The following is a 26,016-nucleotide window of genomic DNA, read 5'->3' on the forward strand; positions in this document are numbered from 1 at the left end:
TAGTATTTTATATATTTTCATGTTTTGCTAATGCAATTCCAATTCAATTCAACAATATGTTACTCTTTTACAAAGAAAAATAAGCCATCTCCAATACCTGTTTTATGGTTATTCCCATGTGTTTTTCAAAATATTACAATCATCAAATTGTATGATTGAATTACCAAGAAATGATGAAATGCAATTTCTTTGGTAGTTCAGAGGTTTGAGGAATTATTCAACTTTATGGTAAACTTATTAGTAAAAACTATGTGCTCCATGCATACAGAATAGCAACCCATCTAATTAATATTTTACGATCAAATCACAGAAAATTATTGAAATAGAAAGAGTACTACTCAAGATTCTTTTCATTTTTTTACTATCTACTTATTACTCCAACAATTAACTTAAAAATGTAATTCAAACAAAAGGGTACCACTTTTAAAGTTCCTTAAAAGGATCAAACTTTAAGCCATTTGAGTAAATTGATTTAGTATTAAAACAACCCAGACTATCAGAAGGCATTAACCATGGTCAAATTCATAAATGGGATGAAATCATGTTTACAAATAAGGAGGATACAATACATCATCCTAATGGCCGACTTCCTTTTGAAACTTGAATGAAAATGTAAATACCAGCAATACAGGTAGACCCCTTTTAATCAGGGCCGGTAGCTCAGTAGGTCGACATATGTAGTTCGTATGTTTGAATCAATATCAAGCAGAAGTTTTAATTTTTTTCTGATTACTTTCTACTAAAACTGCATTTTTTAAAAAAAATTTTGAAACTTTTCAATTTCAAAATACATTGTGCATATTCTTCACTAAATGTCATCCTTATCAAATTTCTATGGTGTGTTATTCCTCCTTATTGCATTTATAGATGGTAAAAATTACATAGTGTCTAAACTTCCCAGTACTTGGGACTGCCTCAATATTCCATTATTTTTGCATTGGATAGAAAGATTAATAATGATTGAAATTAAGCTCAACAACACAATGATTTAAAAAAGTACCAAATCATCATATCTGCTGGGTGGAAATGTTACTGTGCTACTGAACTCCAAGATTATTATTATATGCATTTCACTGTTACAAGAACCTTATGTCACAAACATTTCCGAAAACAGAATCAACTATTCACTTGCCATATAGGCATTCACTGGGTATTTCCAAGATCAATCCTTATCTTAAGCATGTAATTAAGTGTGAAAGAGACTTGCATCTTACCCCATTTATATGATTTATTTTCCTACATGAAAAAAAATCCCTATTTACAGTTGACTTATCTGATGAACAACATCCACAGGGACCAACCATTAAGTCAATTATTCAAAGAAATCAGATTTACCACGAAATATTAATAAAATTGGTGTGATGGAAATTGGACTACCAATTCTGTGTTACATTTTAATTCAATAACAATCCAATATACCATTGTGGTTGAAGTTTTACGTTAACTGTGCACTGCCATTAACTAAATTAACAGATGCTGCAAATTCAAAATTTTAAAACATATTGAAATTTAAACAAGAAATGTTTTAAAAACATATGCTCCCCCTTCCCCTTCTTGTGTGGCAATATTGAAAGGATCAATTTTAAAATGTCTGTAATGATGGTAAAAAAAATTGGGCATACCAGTACCAAGCAATTTAGGGTTAAAAGATATTCCCTCTTTTTCAAAAGGTCTGGCATTAAGTGATTGAAGACAGTAACTGTAATACACTTTATTTGTGTACAGTTTCCCTGTGACCATTTGTTCTTTGAACCTTTCAACCTACAACAGAAAATTCTATACCAATGAAATGACACCAAATCTATAACGAAAATCTACTACGTAATACATTTGAAGGCAGTGCACGTACCAGCGAATATCAAAGACAAGACCACTTAAACCTGCTGTACAACAAGACGACATCTGTATGTCAGATTATGCTTGTATTGTCATTTCTCTAAGAAATTCCAAAGACAGAATCAGGATGAAAAATTGTGTATACTACAGATGTGAATGTACACAAACAAGTAAAGTCTTGTTCAAGTCTCCATGCTAATGTACACAAACAAGTAAAGTCTTGTTCAAGTCTCCATGCTAATGTACACAAACAAGTAAAGTCTTGTTCAAGTCTCCATGCTAATGTACACAAACAAGTAAAGTCTTGTTCAAGTCTCCATGCTAATGTACACAAACAAGTAAAGTCTTGTTCAAGTCTCCATGCTAAATTTTGTCCTTACACTTAACCTGCTCTTCCATGCTTTTAAAGTTAAAATATTACACTGTCAACATTTTTGTCTCAGATTCTGTTGAATCAGAATCTAGAAATTGGGCACTGTCCAGTGCTAATTGGTTCATTATTAAAAGTATGATCCTATCAGTCCTAATACCTGACTTTTAGATTCATAACATAACTTACAATTTGGCATTGGATTGACTATTACTTTTACAGTAGATACAAAACCATGACAACAGAAGTTCACATAGTCAGCATGGATAAAAAAAAGAGCACACAAGTTTGAGAAACACCAAAATAGGCATTTCTCTGACATACGGAAAGAAAGGAGAACAAATGATTGAAATTAACAATTCAATGACCAGTATTTTTTCAATGCATATTTTCCTTTAATTTTGAAAATCTGCAAAACTGACAAAATATTTGCAAGTCTGAGAAAAAATTGAAAGTTAATGATAAAAAAAGTTGGGTTGGGTATTGCCATGAAAAACAATATTGCAATATTTAATTTAAATATTGCAATATACAGTATTGCCTTTTTCAAATTTCATATAAAAAACAAGATTTTTATAGCAATTATTGAATAAAACGTACCTTAACTCTACAATCTTGAATATTTCTATTGAGTACTTGCTCAGTAAAACCAAAACATCAAAAAAGTAAAATTAACCAACAAGACTGCTTTTCCTTTTCTAGTTTTTACAACTTTGTATTTGGCGTCCATAGTTATACAGGAAGTTTATAGTCTAAAGTTTCAAACTGCAAACATCGAATTCCGGAATAGTGCAGAAAAAAATTCCATATCTATATCTATCTCATATCTATATGTATTTAAAAAGAGAACTATGTTTAGAATTATGTACTGATTTAAGTTTTAATATAAAGCTTTAAACTTTTTAATTTTTTAATTTTAACTTATTCTAAAACTTTACGAAAATCCCTTAATCCGTCTCCTATACGTTGTACATATTTGGTTCCCCATTTAGCAATATATATTGGTTTCCTGTACTATTTAAGATGAAGGTAATCAACGCTATTTTGCAAATTAAACAACATACTAAGCTGGTGGAATGAGAGAATGTTTTCATAGTGTGTTCCATAGTTAAATAATATGACGATATACCGGTATCCAATTTTCATATCGCGATATATTATCGTCAGTGGAAATATTGCAATATACTGGTATACCGGTAATATTGCTCAACTCTAATTAACAAGTAGAATATTTCATATCATAAGAATGCTTTTTCACTTCCTTTTAAGATAATTGAATTCAACAAGCTCAATCATCTTTGGAAATAAGTGAGTGTGGCATTATAATGAGGTTGCAATGTAGAAAAATTAAACTTAAACATAACTGGTGGTGTGCACTAAGTCAGGGTCATAATATATTAAACAGTAAAACTATGTTTATGTTCTAATGCTTATCAAAAATTATGCAATCCTATTAATTACACCATAATGTAATGCTTAGTTTAAAAGAAAAACTCAAGTGGCCCATGGGCTATATCACTCAAGTGACCACACCACACATAAAACATTTTTAAAATCCAAAGTATAGTCTCACACTGTATGATATGGGCCAGATAGAGCATGGATGAGAACAATTATAGTCTCACACTGGGCCACACAGAGCATGGGTGTGAACAATTATAGTCTCACACAGAGCATGGATGTGAACAGTTATAATCTCACACTGGGCCACACAGAGCATGGATGAAAACAATTATAGTCTCACACTGGGCCACACAGAGCATGGATGAGAACAATTATAGTCTCACACAGAGCATGGGTGTGAACAAATATAATCTCACACTGGGCCACACAGAGCATGGGTGTGAACAATTATAATCTCACACTGGGCCACACAGAGCATGGGTGTGAACAATTATAGTCTCACACTGGGCCACACAGAGCATGGGTGTGAACAATTATAGTCTCACACAGAGCATGGGTGTGAACAAATCAGAATCCACACTACTTAAGGACTTTTGAATATTAATTCTAAATACTTCAACCTTGTGATTTTTGAGAAGATTAATTTCAAGAGAATTTTCCTATATAAAAAATTAGACCCCTATTGTGGTCCTGTCCTGGGGTCATGGTATGAACCAACAAGAACCTACACTAGTCGAGGATGCCTGCATAGTAACTTGACAAATTCATAACTCTTGTGGTTCTCAATTGAAAAGAATTCGAAAGAAATTCTATATTTCCTTTGTAATATTTTAACCACTGCTATGGGCCCCTCCTAACCCTTGGGGCCATAGTGTGAACAAACTTTAATCTGCATAAAACCAGTTACATAATGTACCTGTGTGGTTCTTATAAAGATTGCTTTTCTAACACATTTCCTAGCATATACATTCCCATGAGAAACTAAGATCCCCTGACATCTGAACACACTTCGTGACCAAAATTCTACCCTACATGATGATGCTTGTACTATGGTTTTGACTTATTAAATGGTCAGGAATTGTGATGCCCTCTGGTTGGTCCAGACAATCTTTTCTGGTGTGTACCTCAAAATTAACATTGGAAAGAAAAATTGAAATACGTCAAATGAGCTCAAACAGGCAAAACATAAAAAGCAATACCCTTATCAGTGATTTTAAAGGGACTTATTCATGATTTCCCCCCCAATTTTGTTTTTCACTTTTAATGATGCAAAATCTAATGTGTTTAAAAGGCTTCACAAAAAAATAAGGTTATACTCATTTGTTTTGTAAACAAAGATTGCAATATGTTATTGTTTATGATGTTTTCAAAAGAAATGGATATCGTATCCATCACATTTCAAGTATTCTTTAAGCATTTTTTAACGTGCAATCTAGAAGTTCAATTTGTGACTGTGCAAAATTAAGATGCTTTAAATCACAATCTGTTTGTAAACATAAAGACTCAAGTCTTTGATCACATAACACAGAGTTCAAGCTAAAATATTTCTTTTATTCTTGCATTCAGAAGGTCAAAACTTTGGCTGGCAACATTAAATGAGTTATATTTTTAATGTTTAACATCAAATTTGAAAAAAAATAATTTAAAAATGTGAACCAATCCCTCGAAGAAGAATAACATATTCAGAAATACAAGAGGATTTTTGATCTTTGTACCATGTTTGATAACTTAACATTTAGTCATTTAACGCCAGACAAACAGACCAATACATACACACATAACAGAAGACAGGAAAGTCCATCTGTTAGCAAAGTTTGGCAACAAAGTTTATTAGATATTCACATATATCTATCATTCCTGACAGAGTAAAGAAAACCAATATGTTGTGCCAAAGTCAGCTACAATTCATCAATGTTAACTACGCATGCTAAATTAAAATGATTTCTGTTGTACAATAAAGCTGATTCATGGAGTAGAAGTGAAGCTTTTTATTTCATTTTTATTGTTTACAAACATCACAGCAGGGCAACAATTATGAAGAACATACCAGTGAGACAGATTCCAAACTTGAAAGAGTACAACTATATTCACATAGTTGTAATGATACGTAGGTTAAAGTAAAGAGTGTTGGAAGAATAGGAGTCAGAAGTAGATATGAAATTGAGAAGAATTTATGACAATGCAAATCCCTAAGATAACTAGCTAAAACCCATTGAGAATGTACTAGACTTTTTCTCCATATTACATCAAACTGGAAATGACCAAATTCTCAACAAGCTTCATTAGAGCCACAACAGTCAACTGGATCACATTAGAGCCACAACAGTCAACTGGATCACATTAGAGCCACAACAGTCAACTAAATTACATTACAGCCACAACTTTTGACTGGATCACATTAGAGCCACAATATTTGACTGGATCACATTAGAGCCACATTTGACTGGATCACATTACAGCCACAACATTTGACTGGATCACATTAAAACCACAACATTTGACTGGATCACATTAGAGCCACAACATTTGACTGGATCACATTAGAGCCACAACATTCGTCTGGATGACATTACAGCCACAACAGTTGACTGGATCACATTAAAACCACAACAGTTGACTGGATCACATTAGAGCCACAACATTTGACTGGATCACATTAGAGCCACAACATTTGACTGGATCACATTAGAGCCACAACATTTGACTGGATCACATTAGAACCATAACAGTTGACTGGATCACATTAGAGCCACAACATTCGTCTGGATGACATTACAGCCACAACAGTTGACTGGATCACATTAGAGCCACAACATTTGACTGGATCACATTAGAGCCACAACAGTTGACTGGATCACATTAGAGCCACAACATTCGACTGGATGGCATTACAGCCACAACATTTGACTGGATCACATTAGAACCATAACAGTTGACTGGATCACATTAGAGCCACAACATTCGACTGGATGGCATTACAGCCACAACATTTGACTGGATCACATTAGAGCCACAACATTTGACTGGATGACATTACAGCCACAACAGTTGACTGCATCACATTAGAGCCACAACATTCGACTGGGTCATATTAGAGCCACAACATTTGACTGGATCACATTAGAGCCACAACATTCGACTGGATGACTGTCCATTTAAGAAAAAAAATTCATTTTTGAAAACACTAAAGGGTATGAACTACGACGTTTCATGTCTGTATACTTCATGAAGCATGTTAGCCCTTCATGAGAAGTATGCCAGTGCAAGGCATTAAAAGTTCATACCCTCATGTATTTACAACAATAAAGTTTACATTTTATAATATTATACTTTCATGTAAAATACTCGAACCTGATTGATCGAGAAGCATTTGAAAAAACATATTGTTACCCTCTGAGAACAGAAAACACGCGCCCCAGGGTGATAGTATCTAGCAACGGGTAACAGTACTTGACAACGGGTGATATTATAAAAAATTATCACATGCGTAAAATTTATGCGCCTACGGTTCGCCGTAGATTGCTAGACGACATCGTTTGAGCGTTGTAATAAACGCGAGTACTCGCATTGAAATACAAAATATCGCATGACAGTGATTGATCAAATGTCAACAGACGCAAGTTTTTCTGCTTTCCAGTTTACATAACATTCAGTATAATAAAACAAATATTGCATGTAGTTGAGGGTAACATTGAAATTTTCAGCCCTCGAGAAACCATTGTCAACCTCGGCTACGCCTCGGTTGACAATGGTTTTCTCGGGGTGAAAATTTTCAATGTTACCCTCAACTACATGCAATATTTATATACTAACACTCTACTTTCATTTCAATCAGATTTCCAATCACAAACTTTTCAACTTAGAAAGTGATCTCTTCTGAAATAAAATGGAAATCAATGTTGAACTAATTTTTTTTTCTGAGTGAGAATTAGGGAAATAATTGGCAACTGATAGAACATGCATCAAGGATCCAGTTGATATAAGAAAAAAGGACACTCAAAAACGACCTGGAGGGGAATGGTTACAGAGGGAGAAATGAAAGACCTCCACAGCAGGGACCGGATAAAGCCGTCAACTAATTGAGCATCAAAAACAGGTCTCCCATTGGGAGTCACAATTCTCCTACATCCCTTCATTAAATCCAAAATTTGAAAAGATAAAAAAGAAGCCATTTCTTAAGGAAACTAGCCCCCAGTTTGATTATATTGGACTTGATTAGACACACATGGATGATCAGCTGATCAATGATGTGTGTTTATTCAGTACAGGGTTAATATTATTATCCTAATACAATAAATATAATTCCTTTTAGTGAATCAATTCCAGGGATTTAGTATGCCTGTCTCTTTCTCTCTCTGCTGACCTGGTGTTAAAAATACCAATGATGCAACACATCTTTAAAAAGTAATCAATTGGCAATATTAGTAAGTAGATGTTGGTCAAGGGGGGGGGGGGGGGGGGGGACACTAATCTTTATACACAATAACTGTATGTGGACTGTGAAGATTAGTGTCAGTAACTGAAATACAGTAAAACATGGTTATAGTGAATCTCCAGGGCCAGCCAAAAACAGTTTGCTATAACAAATCTGTTATATCCTATAAAATGTTAGTATAAGCATGTTCGTTATATTCAGGTTTAACTGTACAGAGGTACATTAGTATCTCTGATTAGATCCCTTTGGAATATTTGTTGAATTCATTAAACTATCAAATTGAATATTGGAAATACAGTTTGATTTAAATAAACAATGAACTTAATAATACGTAGTGCTTTTCATTTCAAGCAACACCTTACTTTTATTGACTTTATTTGAAGAGATATACATGATACACAACTTAACATAATGGGACCAAAATATTCAGTGACATTACATGTACCATGATTATGCAAATATTGAATATTTCAGATTATGTGCTGAAAATTGGCATGTAAAATAATGCAGAACACTTTCAATGAACTTCTGATGGCCCATATCCCAGAGTCTTGCAACACTTGCAGGACAAGGTGTGATAAGTTGATTGATTGTATATTGTTTAATGTCCTGCTCAATTTTTTTTCACTCATATGGAGACGTTACCATTGCCAGTGAAGAGCTGTAAAATTTAGGCATATGCTCAGTGCTTACGGTCTTTGAGCAGGGAGGGATCTTTATCGTGCCACACCTGCTGTGACACGGGGCCTTCATGGTTTTTGTGGTCTAATCCAAAGTACCACCCCATTTAGTAACATTTTATGACAAGCAAGTTACTGAGGACCTATTCTAACCTGTGTCCCCACAGGCTCAAGGTGTTGTTTTATGATCTTTAATTTTATTTTGAGGATGTCAGTATTCAGGGGATCATGAATTTTTGCTTTTTTACTGAATTCCTCAATTTCTTGATGTTTCCAGATGTAACAAAATAGAGATTCCATGGCAAGTAAAATAGTACAAAATTTGATTTCAAAATTAAACCAACTGAATTTTAAATAAGAACATATACTGGATACCCAATACATTTTTGTTACAGAATTCTGTCATTTATTGGTGCATTTTATGACAAATTTACCAATCATTGACAGTCATCATTTGAAAATGTCTAAGCAATCTGTGATTGGATAAATCATTTGTGACTGAAAGGTATGCCTATTGGGCTATGGTCAATGACAACAATAGCAGTAGGATCCAAAGTACGCAATTAATAACCATTAAATCACAATTTAATTTTACATTGACAAATGGCATCTGAATGATATTAGTAGGTTGATTTTGTGGGTGTTGACTAAACATTGAGTCTTCCATGTTGAATAATGGAGTGATAAACAACAGTTATTACAGTGTTTCTTACAGCATCTGCGTCATTAGGCCTAAAATAGGAATTGCTGTGTTTTTACTAACCTCATCAACCCCCAGCATGTTATTTGGTCAAGTAAATTGATTAAATGTTTTGTTTTTGTGGGTTGTTGTTTTTCTAGTGACAGGGACATGTAGCTTGGGGTGCAAGAATCAATTAAAATAGCCAGGGCTAGGTACATGTATATGGCTCTTAATTATGCGAATCAGTTGAAGGAAAAATTTACCTACGTAATTATACTTATATGCAATTTGTATCAATGAGAATTAAAATAGACAGGCTATGATCTCCAGCTTTGAATACAAATCATTCGATGTACAAAATTACCTATATGTTTATACTGATGAGTAATTTGATTGAAACAAAATTGATAGATTTGGAAAACAATCATGAAATGCACGATTGTACGTAAATTACGCTTGTGCATCTATTTGTATGCAATCATATCTTTACCAGAGAGCATGCAGCCACTTCAAGGTAAAGTTGAAGCTGAAAAACTTCTTTAAATTAGTAAAATACATGTATTAACAAAGGGACTTGGCTGTTCTCAACCTCAAATCAGCACAATATCAAAAAATCTTGATGGTATCAGTGTGTCAAGAACAGCCTATATAACAATCGGTATGAAACATGTCACACAGCTTTCGACCTAATGATGGCTTATATGGGCAAACCAGATCATTATAACCACCACAGAATTTGCGAAATGATGACTTTAAACAAAGCTGTTGAAATCCTGTAATATCAACTTGTTTTTCAGTAGCCTGCTCTGATTTAAAAACTGATCATACGCAAAACAAGCTCTAGCGTATCAAATCAGTTGAGAAATATAAACACCATATGAAGGTGATAATGGAATATTTGTACATAAATATTGGAAGACGATGGAGAAGATGAAATCATCCCGTTCATCATAAAGTTGAGTTGTTAATTTGCAGTTAATATCCATTTTCAATAAAATATGTAAGTGTGAAGCAGATGTGAAGGACTCAAGTTCACAGGAATATATCGAATCAACATTTGAATAAAAATGATCATTGTTTTAAAATACATGTTGATAAAACATCGTCGATATACTAGTATCTATATATCGAGTTGAAGGCCACAGCACAAGAGTTTTTTCTTTATCACGTAGAAGCTTTTGAATAAACTCTGCTTCATAAGAATATAACAAGAATACTGCAAATGGTACATAATACGCCCGTGAAAATGCTTACATAGGGTGTTTTTCTAAAGCCATTTAGTAGAACTTTGCTTCAGGTAGTATCAGCCATCATCAGGCTGTGACATACTTTCTTTGCATGATATGAATATTTCCTTTAAAAAAGGGCTAAGTTCAACAATCTGTAATTTTCTTAAGAATCGAAGAAAATAAAAATTCTTGACACATGCACATTTTCTATACCCATACACATATTCTGTAAAATAAGAAGGTCCTCATTTGAAAATTGTAGAAGGAAAAATAAAAGACAAATCATGTACTCTCAATGCAATATTTCCTCAAAACTGACTAAGTTCAACAACCTGTTATTTTCTCAGAAATTGAAGAACATCAAAATCCTTGCCACATGCACATCTTCAATATCCATACAAACACTCTGTAAAACAAGATGGTCCTCACTTTAAAATTGTGGGAGGAGTTAGTCGGACAAATTATGTACTCTCCATATAACAACAAGCATTTGGAGAGTATTGCATGGCAATACACAGTCCCCTACCAGTTGCAAAAATTACTGTACCACAACAATATTCAAAGTTTCATTATGTAGGTTATGGTAGAAGGGAAATTGGGGAACCAGGATAGGAATGGTTGGAAATCAACTACTATTCGAGTAGAGACTAGACCAAGAAAAATGACAAATTTATAATTAGGTTTAGGTCTTTAACCAAGTCAATAAACTGACATGTAGATGATCATGAATAATTTAGCTATATTGTTGTATTACTATGCTAGAAGTTTTAATGAGTGTAGTATTCTTATCTACAGTGATAAGAAACTTGGATGTAAATTAACAATTCATGCTATTTTTCTAAGTCCAAGGGCCATAACTTAATGGAAAATCAATAGACCTAAATGAAATTCGAACTTGATCTGTAACTTGTTATGGCAAAGCAATGTACCAAATATCAAATGAATATCTGCAAGAATAACCAAAAAAAAAAAAAAGTCCAGAAAACTGATAATTCATGCTATTTTTCTAATTCCAAGGGCCATAACTAAGTGAAAAACCAATGGACCGAGACCATATTCAATTTTGATCTGTAACTTGTTATGGCAAAGCAACATACGAAATATCAAATAAGTTATCTGCAAGAACAAACAAAAAAAGTATGGAAAACTGAACTAACAGACAGACAAGACAGATAGAGCACAAACCTAAAGTCCCCTTCAACTTCGTCAGTAGGGGACTAAAAAATAGACGATAATAGTTAGGCCTCATTTCTACTGCTATACATTCAAATTTGTGCAGTATTTTCACGGTAGACAAACTTGTTGAATCAAAACAACAGTGATTAATATATTTATGTAGAAAAGGCATTAACAGAAGCCACTCAAACCTAAACTATACATTACTTACACTCGAAAGCCAAACCCCAAAGTCCTTTTTTTGGAGGACCCATAACTTTGGGTACGGATTTTATATGGAATCAAATTTTTCCTAATTGGTACAACTAATAGTACCCTTTATTTGAGAAGAAGTATGAATCAGCTTACAATTCATGAATAGAAGAAATCATTGCAAAAAAAAATAATAAAAAATAGAAAGATGTGTCAGAACGACATGAATTTCCCCGCTTGCAGTAAAGTCAAATGTAGGAAATCCATCAAAGTATAGCAATGAATGTGGTATTCAGATTCTATGTTACACACATTTAGTTCAATGAAGAACTCAACAACAATCCTTTAAATGTTTTAACAGCCATAAAAATAAATAAATTTTTCTACTTTAAAGGGGCAGAACTCCATCAAAAATTAATAAACTTGAACCAAACTCAAACTCGATCTGTAACTCATCAATAAACACCTGCATACAAAAGATCAATTCAATATATATTTATATATCTCAAGGTATTTAGAAAAAAGTCTGGAAAACTGGTCGTATTAAAACAGTACTTTTTCTAAGTTAAAGGAGCACAACTCCATCAAAATTCAACAAAGCGGAACAAAACTCAAACTCAATCTGTAACATATCAATATACACCTGTATATAAAAATCAATTCAATATCTCAAGGCGTTAAGAAAAAAGTCCGGAAAACTGGTCCTAACATTAATTTTTCTATATTAAATGGGCAACAACACCATAAAAAATCAACTAACCACAACCAAACTCAAACTAGATCTGTAACTCATCAATATATATCTGCATACAAAAAATCCGTTCAATATCTCCAGGTGTTTAGAAAAAAAGTCTGCAAAACTGGATGTAACAGTAACTTTTTAAGTTAAGTTTAAAAAATCAACGAACCGGAACAAAACTCACACTTGATCTGTTACCTGCATACAATAAATCAATTCAAAATCTCATGGCATTTAAGAAAAAATCCGGAAAACTGGGTGTTGCAGAAGAACAGAAGGACTGACAAGGGTAAAACTATATTTTCCAACCACTTTGTGGTGGGGCCATCAAAATAGAAAAACTGGCAATAATTGGTACTCAGTCAGAAATGCACCATAATGAAACAAATTACTGGTTTAATTGGCTTGTCATATTTAATTTGCATGTCAATTGCAAGATTCTTCAAAATAGTCTGACCCAAAGACAAAATAATGTATCGACCTTTGGACCAACGCATGCCAGACATCATGCCATCCCCAGACCTCCTCGAATGGTTTTTCTATTAAAGATCATCTGCTACACCTCTGCTCTAGCGACTCTGATTATGGTTTTGACAGAAAAATTCGAAACATACAACAAACAAAAGAATTATGTGACAATAGCATATATAAGTACTGAGAATCAGTTTTAGTCCTACATAAACATTCAAGTAACTAATGTATTAAAAACTCTTATGATGATTCAAATTGTTGCATGTCTAGATGCAGACAGCAATTTCATGAAAACCTCTGCATAGACCTAAACTGACTATAAAAGAGAATCTTTCATCATTTGCTTCTTGATTGAAAAGCTGTAAATAATACAGAAATGGAAACAAATTGCATGCATTCGTGCCATACAGACCCCATTGACTAATTCCTGTTTGAACCCACAGTTCAAAACTAAAACATCAATAAAATATCCACAAATAAAATTTCTTTTAGATGAATGAAAGCTGTAGATGGACAGATTTTGACACAGGGAAGTTGGAGTGAATTAACTTATAAACTGCTGGGCACAAATGTAACATGAATTATGAGTACAAATTTATCTCCAAACAATGGACAGCAATAAAATCAACAAAATTATAAACTTAGTACAGAGTCTCTCTGTGCCAAGAGAGAGAGAACAAATTATAAACTTAGTACAGAGTCTCTCTGTGCCAAGGGAGAGAACAAATTATAAACTTAGTATACAGTCTCTCTGTGCCAAGGGAGAAAACAAATTATAGTACACAGTTTCTCTGTGTCAAGGGAGAGAACAAATTATAAACTTAGTACACAGTCTCTCTGTGACAAGGGAGAGAACAAATTATAAACTTAGTATACAGTCTCTCTGTGCCAAGGGAGAGAACAAATTTTAAACTTGGTACAGTCTCTCTGTGCCAAGGGATATACATGTGTTCCACTGACCGACTGACAAGTGTGAAGCAATATGCTCCTCTTCTTTAAAGGGGAGCATAAATATGAAAGCCTTAACTTAAATAGTTCAAGAGATATTTTGAAAGATTTTTCATATATATATATATATATATATATATAAAAATTCAGAATGATACATTCCATAAAAACAATCATTTACTGCTAGCGCTTTCTCCATGTCTACATGGTTCATGTAGTGAACATTTTGCGGAATGCGGGGGTGGTAAATTTAAAGTGTTCCCGTTCTTTAAAATGTGGACTGAAAATGAAATAACTCGCAAAGCCAAAGAGGACTATTTTATTAAACTTTTTAATCCAAGCCTTAATAGAAAATAATTATTTGAACAATTGAACTAACATTTTTACAAAATATGTGAGAATTATAGACAATTACCAAATGCTACCGGTTAACGTTATTATGACGTCATAAAGGACTTGTTTAATTGACGTCATAACAAAGACGTTGCTAAACAATTTTTGTATATTTGAACTGCCTGATGAACCATGTAGACGTGGAGAAAGCGCTAGCAGTAAATGATTGTTTTTAGGGTATGTGTCATTCTGATTTTCAATATTTATTTACAACTGTGCCGAATCAACTTCTAAAATAAATATATATATATCTTCTGAAGATTTGAAATGAAAGCACTAAAGCTTTACTAAATGTCTTCGTGTTTCATTTTTATTTTTTACCTATATATATATATACACACCACCATGGTGGCCTTTAGGTTAGAGTATTCGCCCCGCATACGGGGTTTAAATCCCGGCCACGACAGACCTAAGTTGTTAAAACAAGTAGTGACAGTTCCAACACCAAATACTTGGCATCAGGTGTGACTGTCACGGGTCCTTCGAAATGACCTTAAAATCTGATGCCCCGTGTCACAGTAGGTGTGGCACGCTAAATAACCCTCACTGCTTAATGGCCGTAAGCGCCAAGCATAGGCCTAAATTTGAAGCCCTTCACAGGTCTTGGTGACGTCTCCATATAAGTGAAACTCGAGAGAGACGTTAAGCAAGATACAATCAATCAATCACACACACACACACATATATCAGCATAAAAAACTTTGATCCCATACTGTGGCCCCATCCTACCCCGGGAGCCAAGATTTTAACAAATTTGAATCTGCACTATGTCAGGAAGCTTTCTTGTAAATTTTAACTTTTCTGACCCAATGGTTGAGAAGAACATTTTTAAATGACACCTCCCTATTTTTGCATTTTCATGATTATCTCTCCTTTGAAGGGGGCCCGACCCTTTATTTGAAAAAAAACTTGAAAGCCAAATTGGCCAAGTGGTTCTGGAGAAGAAGTCGAAAATGTGAAAAGTTTACAGACAGACGACAGTGATCAGCTCAGGTGAACTAAAAAACAACTCAGTTTCATCAGCATTAAGGATTTGCTAAGCAGTATTTGAGGTTGTCTTTCCACTGTAGCATTGTATCACTTTGGTTGTCAACAGATTTAGATACGCCACACACTATTTTAAAAGTGATGCCATGACGGTCTTTAAATCCGTTTAACCAGCCAAATGAAAACTTAAAACGTTGTATCCTCTTACTGAGAAGCAATCTCCTCAGCTTTTACCAGAAGCAAAGGACTGATACTGGTAAATTTCTGTCTCTGGCTGTCATACACCACTGAAATATTGCTTTTTCAGTGTCTTTTTTAAGTTGCTCTGCACATTTTTTCTCTTCAAAGGCCTCTTTGATTTTTGGTACATTTTCCAACCATGTTGAAGGTGTTTGTTGGAATTTCTTGGCGCAGTTTTTGCCTCATGCTGCACCTGTAATTGCCTGTAACTTTGTCTTGACATTACGTACATTTAATTTTCTTTTTACGCCAACAGCAGATAATCTATATCCCCCTCTCAGGTTGACTATGAAGTCCTTATCTGAAGTTGTGTACTGACTATTGAAAAATCTTCCTAGTCTTATACAGGAAAAACAATTTTTAATTGCGATAAGTCATAAATTTATGCTTCGCTTTGATATTTACAGTTTTCACTTTGATATGCATAATCTGTGCATGCTGGTGAATTAAACATTGCATTACTGGGTAGTTACCAAAGCTACATAACAATTAACATGTCATCTCCTAGTCTGCATTGATTTCATACACACTAAACTCAGCTTATGTAACTAAAATCAAGATAGGCTGCAAAGTCCACAGCCTCAAACTTATTGATTAATCTCAGGAACACCTGGAACCCCTGCATGACAGACAGGTAGATGTAATCAACATAGCAATGAACTGATGCCATACACTGGGTTTTACAAAGGGGCCGAGGTCCATTGCTTTTAAGAAATGGAGTGATACATACACTGGGTTTTACGTAAGGGTTAATGTACAAGTATCGCTCCATTCCTTAAAAGTAATGGACCGAGGCCCTGAAGGGGTCGAGGTCCATTGCTTTTAAAGAATGGAGTGATACGAGTACATTGACCCACTTAAAATCCACTGTAAACATGCATTGATAAAAACTAAACTTTGTGGATTTGATCATGTCTTACGTTTTTCATTCTTTTGTTGCATGCATTTATATCTACTTGTATAAAGGTTGACCTACTTTCTGAACACTCCATTCCTGAAAAATAATGGAGTGTTCGAACAAAAGAATGACATCATAGGTGGATTTTAATAAACTGTCCTGCTCATTAGAGTGGCAAATTACCCTGACTTCAAGCTAATGCAAGTGATTTTAAGCAAGGGATTACATAAGATAACAGGGGTATTTAAAATTACTTTGTTTGAGAGACTGGGGTTTATCTGTATAGTAAATTTCTATAGAGCAGTTGCTTCGAGATGTCCAAGGTATTCGAGATATCAGTGTTTGAGGTACCAAGGGGCAACTGTATCGTATTTTCTACAGTTACAAAGTTCCAGACAAACAGATTAACAGGGGACAGACCAGAGAGCTACAGATCTATTCCTTACAAAAACCTTCAATTTATGGCGCAGAAAAAAAAACATGCATGGTTGCGGCCCTACACAGCTATATTCTTGCATTGTCGTCTCAAAAATTTTATATAAAAAATTTCCTAACATATTTTCCCACTATACTTGTGTCCAAACATACCTTCGAACGTTCATTAAAGCCCCATGCGACAGAAAATTCACAGCTTCAAATGATTTTGTTTGTGAGGTAGCCATGTTTGGTAGCATCAGCACAGTCACACATTTTCCCATCCATCTGCCCTCTTTATTTCATGTTTGTTTTCATATACATGTATTTGAAATATGTTATTTTGTTATTGTAAATTGTACAAGATTAGGGAAAAGAAAATGGGTGTGTTTTTACATATATATACAATGACAATAAACTGCACTCAAGAGAGCACTTCCCTACTTATGCAAATTAAGTGTTGTTATTTCATATGTGAATTATGTTTTCTTTGTTGGCGGTATAGGTGTGGTGGTTAGTGATGACTTACATTGGATGCAACACCATTTATATGGCTATGATAGTAATCATCCAAGCTAAACATCTGAAGACTGCACACCCAAAAGCCGATTGATAAGATCCAAATATCTTTGGAGTCCCCGTTAGGTTGAATGCGAGTCCATGCTAAAACGGACATGAACTTCAGTTATGCTAATCATCCAAAAGTGAGATCAAGTTAGAGCATGTATAAATTTGATTTAAGTTTTGATTGAATATACAGTGGAGCCTCGTTAATCCGGACGCTTAGGTTCCCAGCAAAATCGTCTGGATAAATGAAGCGTCCGGATAATTGAATCGCATATTTTCTATCTTTACATAAGTAACCAATATATGCCTACTTTATTGATGCATAGTGAATTAAACACATTCTATAATTGGATTTGACCATTTGCATTAGTAAATAAATTATGATAATGTTAACATTTACATGTATTTCAAAGCACTAAAATTTAATATACGTGTTCAGTGTATTTGCCTGTGCTTACATTGTGCATATATATGAGGCTAGCCCTACAAATAAATATACAAAACTGTGTACCGTATGCACTAAAACAAATAATGAAGCACTTTATGAAACTATAAGTAAACAAGAGGTACTGTGAGCTCACTAAAGAATACCCCCCGCTTACCCCAATCTCCCAAAGGGTGTTGGTAATAGGTATAAACTACCTCTTTTCTGAGTGTAAAAAACAAATGGCATGACAAACCGAACCATATTGCTACTTTGATGTTCAGTGCGCGTGAACTTTGACCTTTTGACCCCAAAATCGATAGGGAACATCTTCATCCCATGGGTAGTCCATATGTATGATATGGTGACTGTAGGTGGAAAGGATAATGCTTTAGAGCCCGGAAACCATATTGCTACTTCGATGTCCGTGCGCGTGACCTTTGACCTTTTGACCCCAAAATCGATAGGGAATATCTTCATCCCATGGGTAGTCCATATGTATGATATGGTGACTGTAGGTGGAAAGGATAACGCTTTAGAGCCCGGAAACCATTGCATCTACAGACGGACGGACAACCCGATTCCAGTATACCCCCCCCCCCCCCACAATTTGTTGTGGGGGGTATAATAAATCATTAGTATCTAACATAATCATTTAAACTTCAAACATTTCATCACACTTTTACTTCTTAAAGAGGCCGGTCATTTCCATCTGTCATGATTCACGGGTTCAGCGGTCTGTTAAAACAATCTTCATCGTCCAAAGTTGATATAAGAATTTCGTGATTATCATGTCAGTTGACAACATTCTTTAACCAAAATTCAATCTGCCAGAGTTTATATTTCTTATTCTATAATTATCCAAGACAATATCAGGAGAACAAAATCATTTAAGCTCGTAATATCAAGACCTACTACTGCTTTGATCTAGTCACGCGCACCTATTATTTTCATGATGCGATAATAACGGAACAAAACTCGGATGAAACTAACATTACTGATACATACAAAATTTAATTGTCATTTTCCTTAAAATGGTAATTTTCTCACTTCTACCCAGAGTTTAAAAATTCGAAAGCAATAAAGCTCTACAACATCGTAACAAGAATCAATCGTACACAGGTACATTCTACATGCATGACATTCTAAACGTTAGAAACTTACTACATGTACATGTGCTTGAACATTCATGTATATTTCACGCCAATCAACAGTATAAAATCCAGAATCTAGAAGTATAATCTACACTGTTTAGATTTGCATAAGCCGATAATCAATTTACGAATCAGTACAACTGATATGTGTAGCAGTTAAAAACATTATCATTACGGCATGATGTTTAATTTATTAATTCTATTAGGCTATTGATCAAGACTATAAAATAATATGCTACAGATTTATTTACAAAATTCAACACTACACACAATAAAACTCTTATGTGCGAAAATTGGCAATACAATGTCTCGATCGGCACGTGCGATCTAATTGACATATCATCACACACCACCTAATTATAGGGAGGTGTTGACAGGGTACAGGTAATCGCTTCAATTAGACAGTTTGGCTTGTTTTCTTTATAATTTACGCCTTGCTAAAATAGTCCGACACAGACCTTCCCTCAACAAAATTACCGTCTGGATTAACGGCACAATTTTCAATGCATTATAACGTTTTGTAGTACAAAATGACCGTCCAGATCCGGAACGTGAATTTCCAGATTAATGATGCAAAATAATGTATAAAAATTCCGTTCCCTAGAAAAATCGTCCGGAAGGTGAAGCGTCCGGATTAATGGCGTCCGGATTACCGAGGCTCCACTGTAATTGTAAGATGTCGTCAAATTACAAATTCAAGGTACATGTAATACCATTTTGATTTGTATGTAAAATATTGTACACAGAGAACAATCATTATTGAACTCATGAGTCAGGTCTATAAATAGTAATATGTAAACTAATAGTATCGATGTTACTACTTTAGCTTTAAAAATATTTTGTAGAAAATATTTAAGCAACAGTAAACTAACAAAAATACAATTCAACACCCGTCAAAACAAGTGGTAGTCTTGTGCACAAATATCAATAATACCCTATAACAAATTTCCCTGGCAGTTATTGATAATGGGTGATCATTTTTTAAAATACACACAGCAGGGCTAGTGTTTTAACAACAATTAACACCTGGCAGGTCAGGAAAGGTTACTCCAGTTGAAAGACAAATTAAATGTTACCATCCAGATAAGTGAATATAGTGGAAAAAGGCATTTTGTGGAAGAAAAATTCCATCCAGATCTGGAGTGCAGAATTCCAGATATTCTGTTCCAAAGAAAACTCATCCAGAAATTAAAACATCCGGATATCTGAGGGACCACCGAATGCATTTCCAGTCACTAATTCAGACTAAAACAAATGATTACTATCAATTATTCCTTTATGATTTGGCTTCTGATGAAAAAATACCATGTATCATCAAAATCTTTCATGTCCACATGTTCTAAAATTGTCAAGACAAGCCTACAAGTTTCACACTGCTTTCCACTCCAACTTTTGTAACTATTTTAGAAAAAACACCTTTGTAATTGCTCCGATTCAGGAAATAAATTAAACGTCAACATTTACAAATGGGCCATTAAATGCTGATTATTTCATCAACAGCCTTGATAGACTTCCAATGACATCTGAATTTTTTACAGGTTTCCATAGATTTTTTTAAATCACCCTTCCCTCAACACCATAAACTGATCTCTGTAAGGAAGTGCTCTTGTACAAAACAAATGTTCTGGATTAAATTCAGAGATACAGTTCATTAGCTCTTAGAAAGTGTTAAGGGGTGACTAAAACTGGTATGGATTGAATAATCTAAAATTATGGTTAGATTGTAATCTTTCAAGTAGATACAAACATCCTCATGCAGTGTAGAATCAAGTGGCTAACAGGGAATTTCTAACAGTTCAGTAAATATATTTTGAAGGATAGGAAGAACACTGAAACATATTATGTCCCAGACTCCATGTCATAATGATATCTGTCTTCGTTTTTCAAAGCCTACTTAATGTTATCTCTTGTAGCAGGCTGTGATATTAAGGTTCTCAAACCCAACCAAATTAGAAAATTGTTGGAACATGGTTTCGTGGGATTTTTTATTTTCCTTGAATTTCTCCTCGAAATCTTCATTGACTTTTTGAAAAATATGCAGAGCAAATTTAATTTGTATAGTTCTTTCCAATTTGGGACACATATCTCTTGGCTTGGGACAATGTTTGTTGAAAAATGTTTTTTGACAAATATCCCATGCTTTGGAGAATGCAAACTGAATTTGGCTTTGAATTAACTTCAGGTTGTTTTCAAAGCATAATCTGTTTCCATTTAAATTTAAAAGTCTTATTTCCATAGTTCACAGAAGCAGTACTTTCATGCTTTTTCCTGATCTGTTAAATCAATGAAAATAAAAATGTAGGGAAATTAAGGTTGAATAGTGATGTTCAACAGAAACAAACATGTAGTACTGGAGATGAACAATCTAATTAAAATCAGATCCTACAATACGCTCACAATCACTACAATATGATCTGACATAACTCCATAGGGGGTCATGTCCGCATGACCTTTCGCTTGGAATATTCATGAGAACTATCAGCCAGTCATATTGCATCATACAGACAATGATGGCTATTTAGGAGGTTCCTGGCAACTCGTAAACAAGTTGCAGTAATCTCTCTCCCATGAAGTTATTCCACACTATAAAATTGTGTATTTTCACATAAGGAATTTCAAACTTTCACAGTAATGCCTAACCTATTCCGTTCATACAAACAACAAAACTTACAATATAAAATACACCCAGATTAAATTAATTGTGAATTGCGATTTATGTATGAATAGGGATGGGTACAATTTGAATAGTTTTCAAGATGTTTACCTAATTAACGCGAGGAATATAACGCCAGTTGACGTAAACGGTGCATTGTGACATCACATCTAGCTGCGATGTTTTTCTTTCGAACAAAACAATCGCGGCCATTTTCCTTGAATTGCAAACACCGGTGGTTTCATAGGCGATGCACATGAACATGACCCCCAATCGGGTTATGTCAGATCTTCTTACAGAGTATACGGTGCGGATTTTAAGAAGTCTGATTTTAATTAGATTGTGCAGATGAAGTATGGAAGTTACTTATTGAACTTCTAATATTCTGATTAGTTCTGTTTCTGCACAGAATGGTGACTATGCAGGCAAATATTTCGCCAATGAAAAGCGATGGCAACCACGTTGAATGTGCTACTACTTTACAAGTAAAAGTAACACAATCTTTTAGGATTACTAAATGGAATACATGTAATTGTGTTTGGTAACTTGGTGTACAGCAATGACTGGCACATAGAATTTTACTTTTATATGCATTGGGTAGTTCTGAGATATATATAGTGTGTGATGATATACAAGGTCCTCAACATGAAGGTCAACATAATTCTATGCGCTAATTCCTTCTAGCAAATAATAAGGGTGGGAGTATATTTTGTTTTGAAAACTTTCTTATATGTGCACTAACCCACTGTTTTACTATGAAAGCAATACCAGCTAATCAGAAAACTGCAAAGAAATTTTGAAGGAAAAGAAAAGCAATTGAAATGTTATTCTTTGATGTTCCAGGGGGTCATGGTTTGAACAAATATCGCTCTATAATGATTCTCGTGTCTTTAATTTATACCTTCGTTGTTCTACATCTTAAAACTTTAAAATGTTTCAGTGGCCCCATCCTGAACCAAAGGTCATGCTTTGGACAAATTTAAATTTCCATTATATACAGAAGCTTTTGTGCACATTTTGGCTTTGATTTGTCACAAGGACATTGTTTTTTGTTCGTTTTTTTTAAAATAAGTTCACCTAATTTTCTCATAATTGTCTCTCCTCCAAAAAAGGCATGGCCTTTTAATTAAACAAAATTGCATCTCTTTCATCCCAATTTATAATGTTTTGTGTTAAGTGTAGTTAAAAGTGGACAAGAGATTCCTGGCAGGATGGAAAATGGTATGACATTTTTATGCAAGATAGACACCAAACAAAATTTGATAAAAAATGCTCATGTGAGCTAAAATTAAAATGAAGAAATTATTAACTTTCTTACCTCTTGATGGATTATTTGATGAGCATTTGTCATTGTAATGTACCCCATCTGTTCCAATATGACTTTTCAGGGATTTCCATCGTGTATCTGCTTCTGGGTCAACATTACATACCTACAATGCAATCAAACGCTTATATGATAGACGTAGGATGTTTTAGCAACTTTCATTGGGTTAAAATTGATGTGATGTTCAACACACTACCACATCAACCTTAAAGCTGTATGACCCGATGTTCATGTATTATTTTTTGTACATAATTACTTTAAAGCAGATTCATTACTTTATAAAGTTATTAACTTTCCCTTAATTACATGCTTGAAAACATCTGCATGTAAGAGAAAACAGTGCGGATATTATTTAGAAAGTAAAGATAGTGGCTACATATATAAATCATCCCATAATAGACGTCTATAAATAGACCCACGCGCATCAGGGGAATCCCAACATGATGTATTAACTCATACGCAACTGTCTAGTTTTAAGGCTGAAAGAGCGTAAAACAACTAAGAGGTATTTGATATTTTTATTTCTATTAAACTTATGGTACGGTACTGTTATAACAAAATACACAGCTTTACACAGATAAGACCACCGATGATCTGAAAGTTTGAACTGGTCACGTGACTGTCACTTGAAATGGCAGAGTGACGCAGTTATTTGTAAACATCGATTTAAAATAAAATTATTTGGGTTAAAACAGGTGAAATAATTTATGATAGGTCGTACAGTCTCATAACTACATACGTGCGATGATTTAATAGCGTTTTTACGAGATGGAAAAAAATACTGTAATTCGGACCATACAGCTTTAAATATGTCAAAGAGGTTCAGGCCTGAAAATGTCACATGTATTGTACCTTCTGGCAAGGGAAAGGCAGTTGGAATCTATGGAATAAAAGCCTTACAGAAATGGTGTATGCTAGACGCTCAGTGTCATCCAACCAGTTTCATCTACACTGCCTACACGACTAAACAAATAAAACATACTGACTGCATACCAATTTAATAAGAAATGAATGAACTGAAAAACATGATTTCTACCAAACATACTGGCTGCATAAACATTCTATTGATCATCAGCATCAATCCATCTAAGGGACTTAGTTAGCAGAAAGAAAATATGATCCATTCTAAAGTATAATTATTTATTCCAAGTCGAATATACCCTGGTTTCATGTATGCTTGTGATTACAGTCCATGGATATACTGAAATTCAGGGGACCAACCTGAATTGTTTATTATATCCAAAGTTCAATATAACCAATGTTGAACTAATATGTAAATAATGTTACTTATACTTCAATATAACAGATAGTCCAAAATAAGTGACTTCAATATAAAGTGGAGTAGACTGTACATCATAAAACATTTTATATTGCAAAAGTAACTTCAAAACATTTTCAGATGAATACATGGTTCTTTATACATTCAATATTTCTTCCCCCTTATCAACACTTTATATGTCAATGATGTGTTAAAGCAGTTGGCAGTACTTGGAAAAATGCCAAACCACAATTCTGGCAAGACACAAGCCAAAACATTGACAACAAGAATCATTTTTTTTAAAAATCTAAAATATTTGTCATTCTAAGTAAAAAATGTACACAAAAATAAAAGCTAACTATAAATTTTCTTCAACACCCCCACCCTCCTCTCCCTGCCGGGATCATCCATATTTGAAACCAGAAAGACGTAAAGTTCAACATTATTCAAGTTTCACTTAAATACAAGTTAAAGCATACAATAAATTCCATTGCCTCCATTTTATCAATATCCCTGGTGTAAAGAGAAGGAAATCACAAATCTGAGTAGGTCCTTAATCACCAACTTGAATGGACACTTAACTACGTGAAAACAATCAATTGTCCCAAATAGATACATGGATGAAAAAATAGACGCAGACAGGGTGGAACCAATACACACCAGTGACTGTAAATTCTGCATCACTACAATAGTTACACACCAGTGACTGTAAATTCTGCATCACTACAATAGTTACACACTAGTGACTGTAAATTCTGCATCACTACAATAGTTACACACTAATAGCTATAAATTCTGTATCACTACAATAGTTACACACCAGTAACTGTAAATTCTGTATCACTACAATAGTTACACACTAATAGCTGTAAATTCTGTATCACTACAATAGTTACACACTAATAGCTGTAAATTCTGTATCACTAAAATAGTTACACACCAGTGACTGTAAATTCTGTATCACTACAATAGTTACACACCAGTGACTGTAAATTCTGTACCACTACAATAGTAACACACTAGTGACTGTAAATTCTGCATTACTACAATAGTTACACACCAGTGACTGTAATTCTGTATCAGTACAATAGTTACACACTAATAGCTGTAAATTCTGCATCACTACAATAGTAACACACTAGTAACTGTAAATTCTGTATCACTACAATAGTTACACACCAGTAACTGTAAATTCTGTATCACTACAATAGTTACACACTAGTGACTGTAAATTCTGTATCACTACAATAGTTACACACCAGTGACTGTAAATTCTGTATCACTACAATAGTTACACACCAGTAACTGTAAATTCTGTATCACTACAATAGTTACACACTAGAAGCTGTAAATTCTGCATCACTACAATAGTTACACACCAGTAACTGTAAATTCTGTATCACTACAATAGTAACACACCAGTAACTGTAAATTCTGTATCACTACAATAGTTACACACTAGAAGCTGTAAATTCTGCATCACTAAAATGGCTACACATTAGGGGATGTCAATTCCAAATCACTACAATAGATACACACTAG

The 26,016-nt window shown here is 34.1% G+C and overlaps 1 protein-coding gene across 2 annotated transcripts in view; it reads right to left on the reverse strand.

The window, feature by feature from the left end:
* Positions 1 to 26,016, reverse strand: part of LOC125651468 (ATP-dependent RNA helicase DDX1-like) — a 211,718-nt gene that overhangs the window by 57,859 nt on the left and 127,843 nt on the right. For both annotated transcript variants that reach the window (XM_048880093.2, XM_048880099.2), the window contains exon 20: positions 23,211 to 23,322. In XM_048880093.2, coding sequence (XP_048736050.1) covers positions 23,211 to 23,322 — 112 coding nt within the window. The remainder of the gene's footprint in view (positions 1 to 23,210; positions 23,323 to 26,016) is intronic.

Source organism: Ostrea edulis, chromosome 1, assembly GCF_947568905.1.
Source record: "Ostrea edulis chromosome 1, xbOstEdul1.1, whole genome shotgun sequence".
NCBI lineage: Eukaryota > Metazoa > Mollusca > Bivalvia > Ostreida > Ostreidae > Ostrea > Ostrea edulis.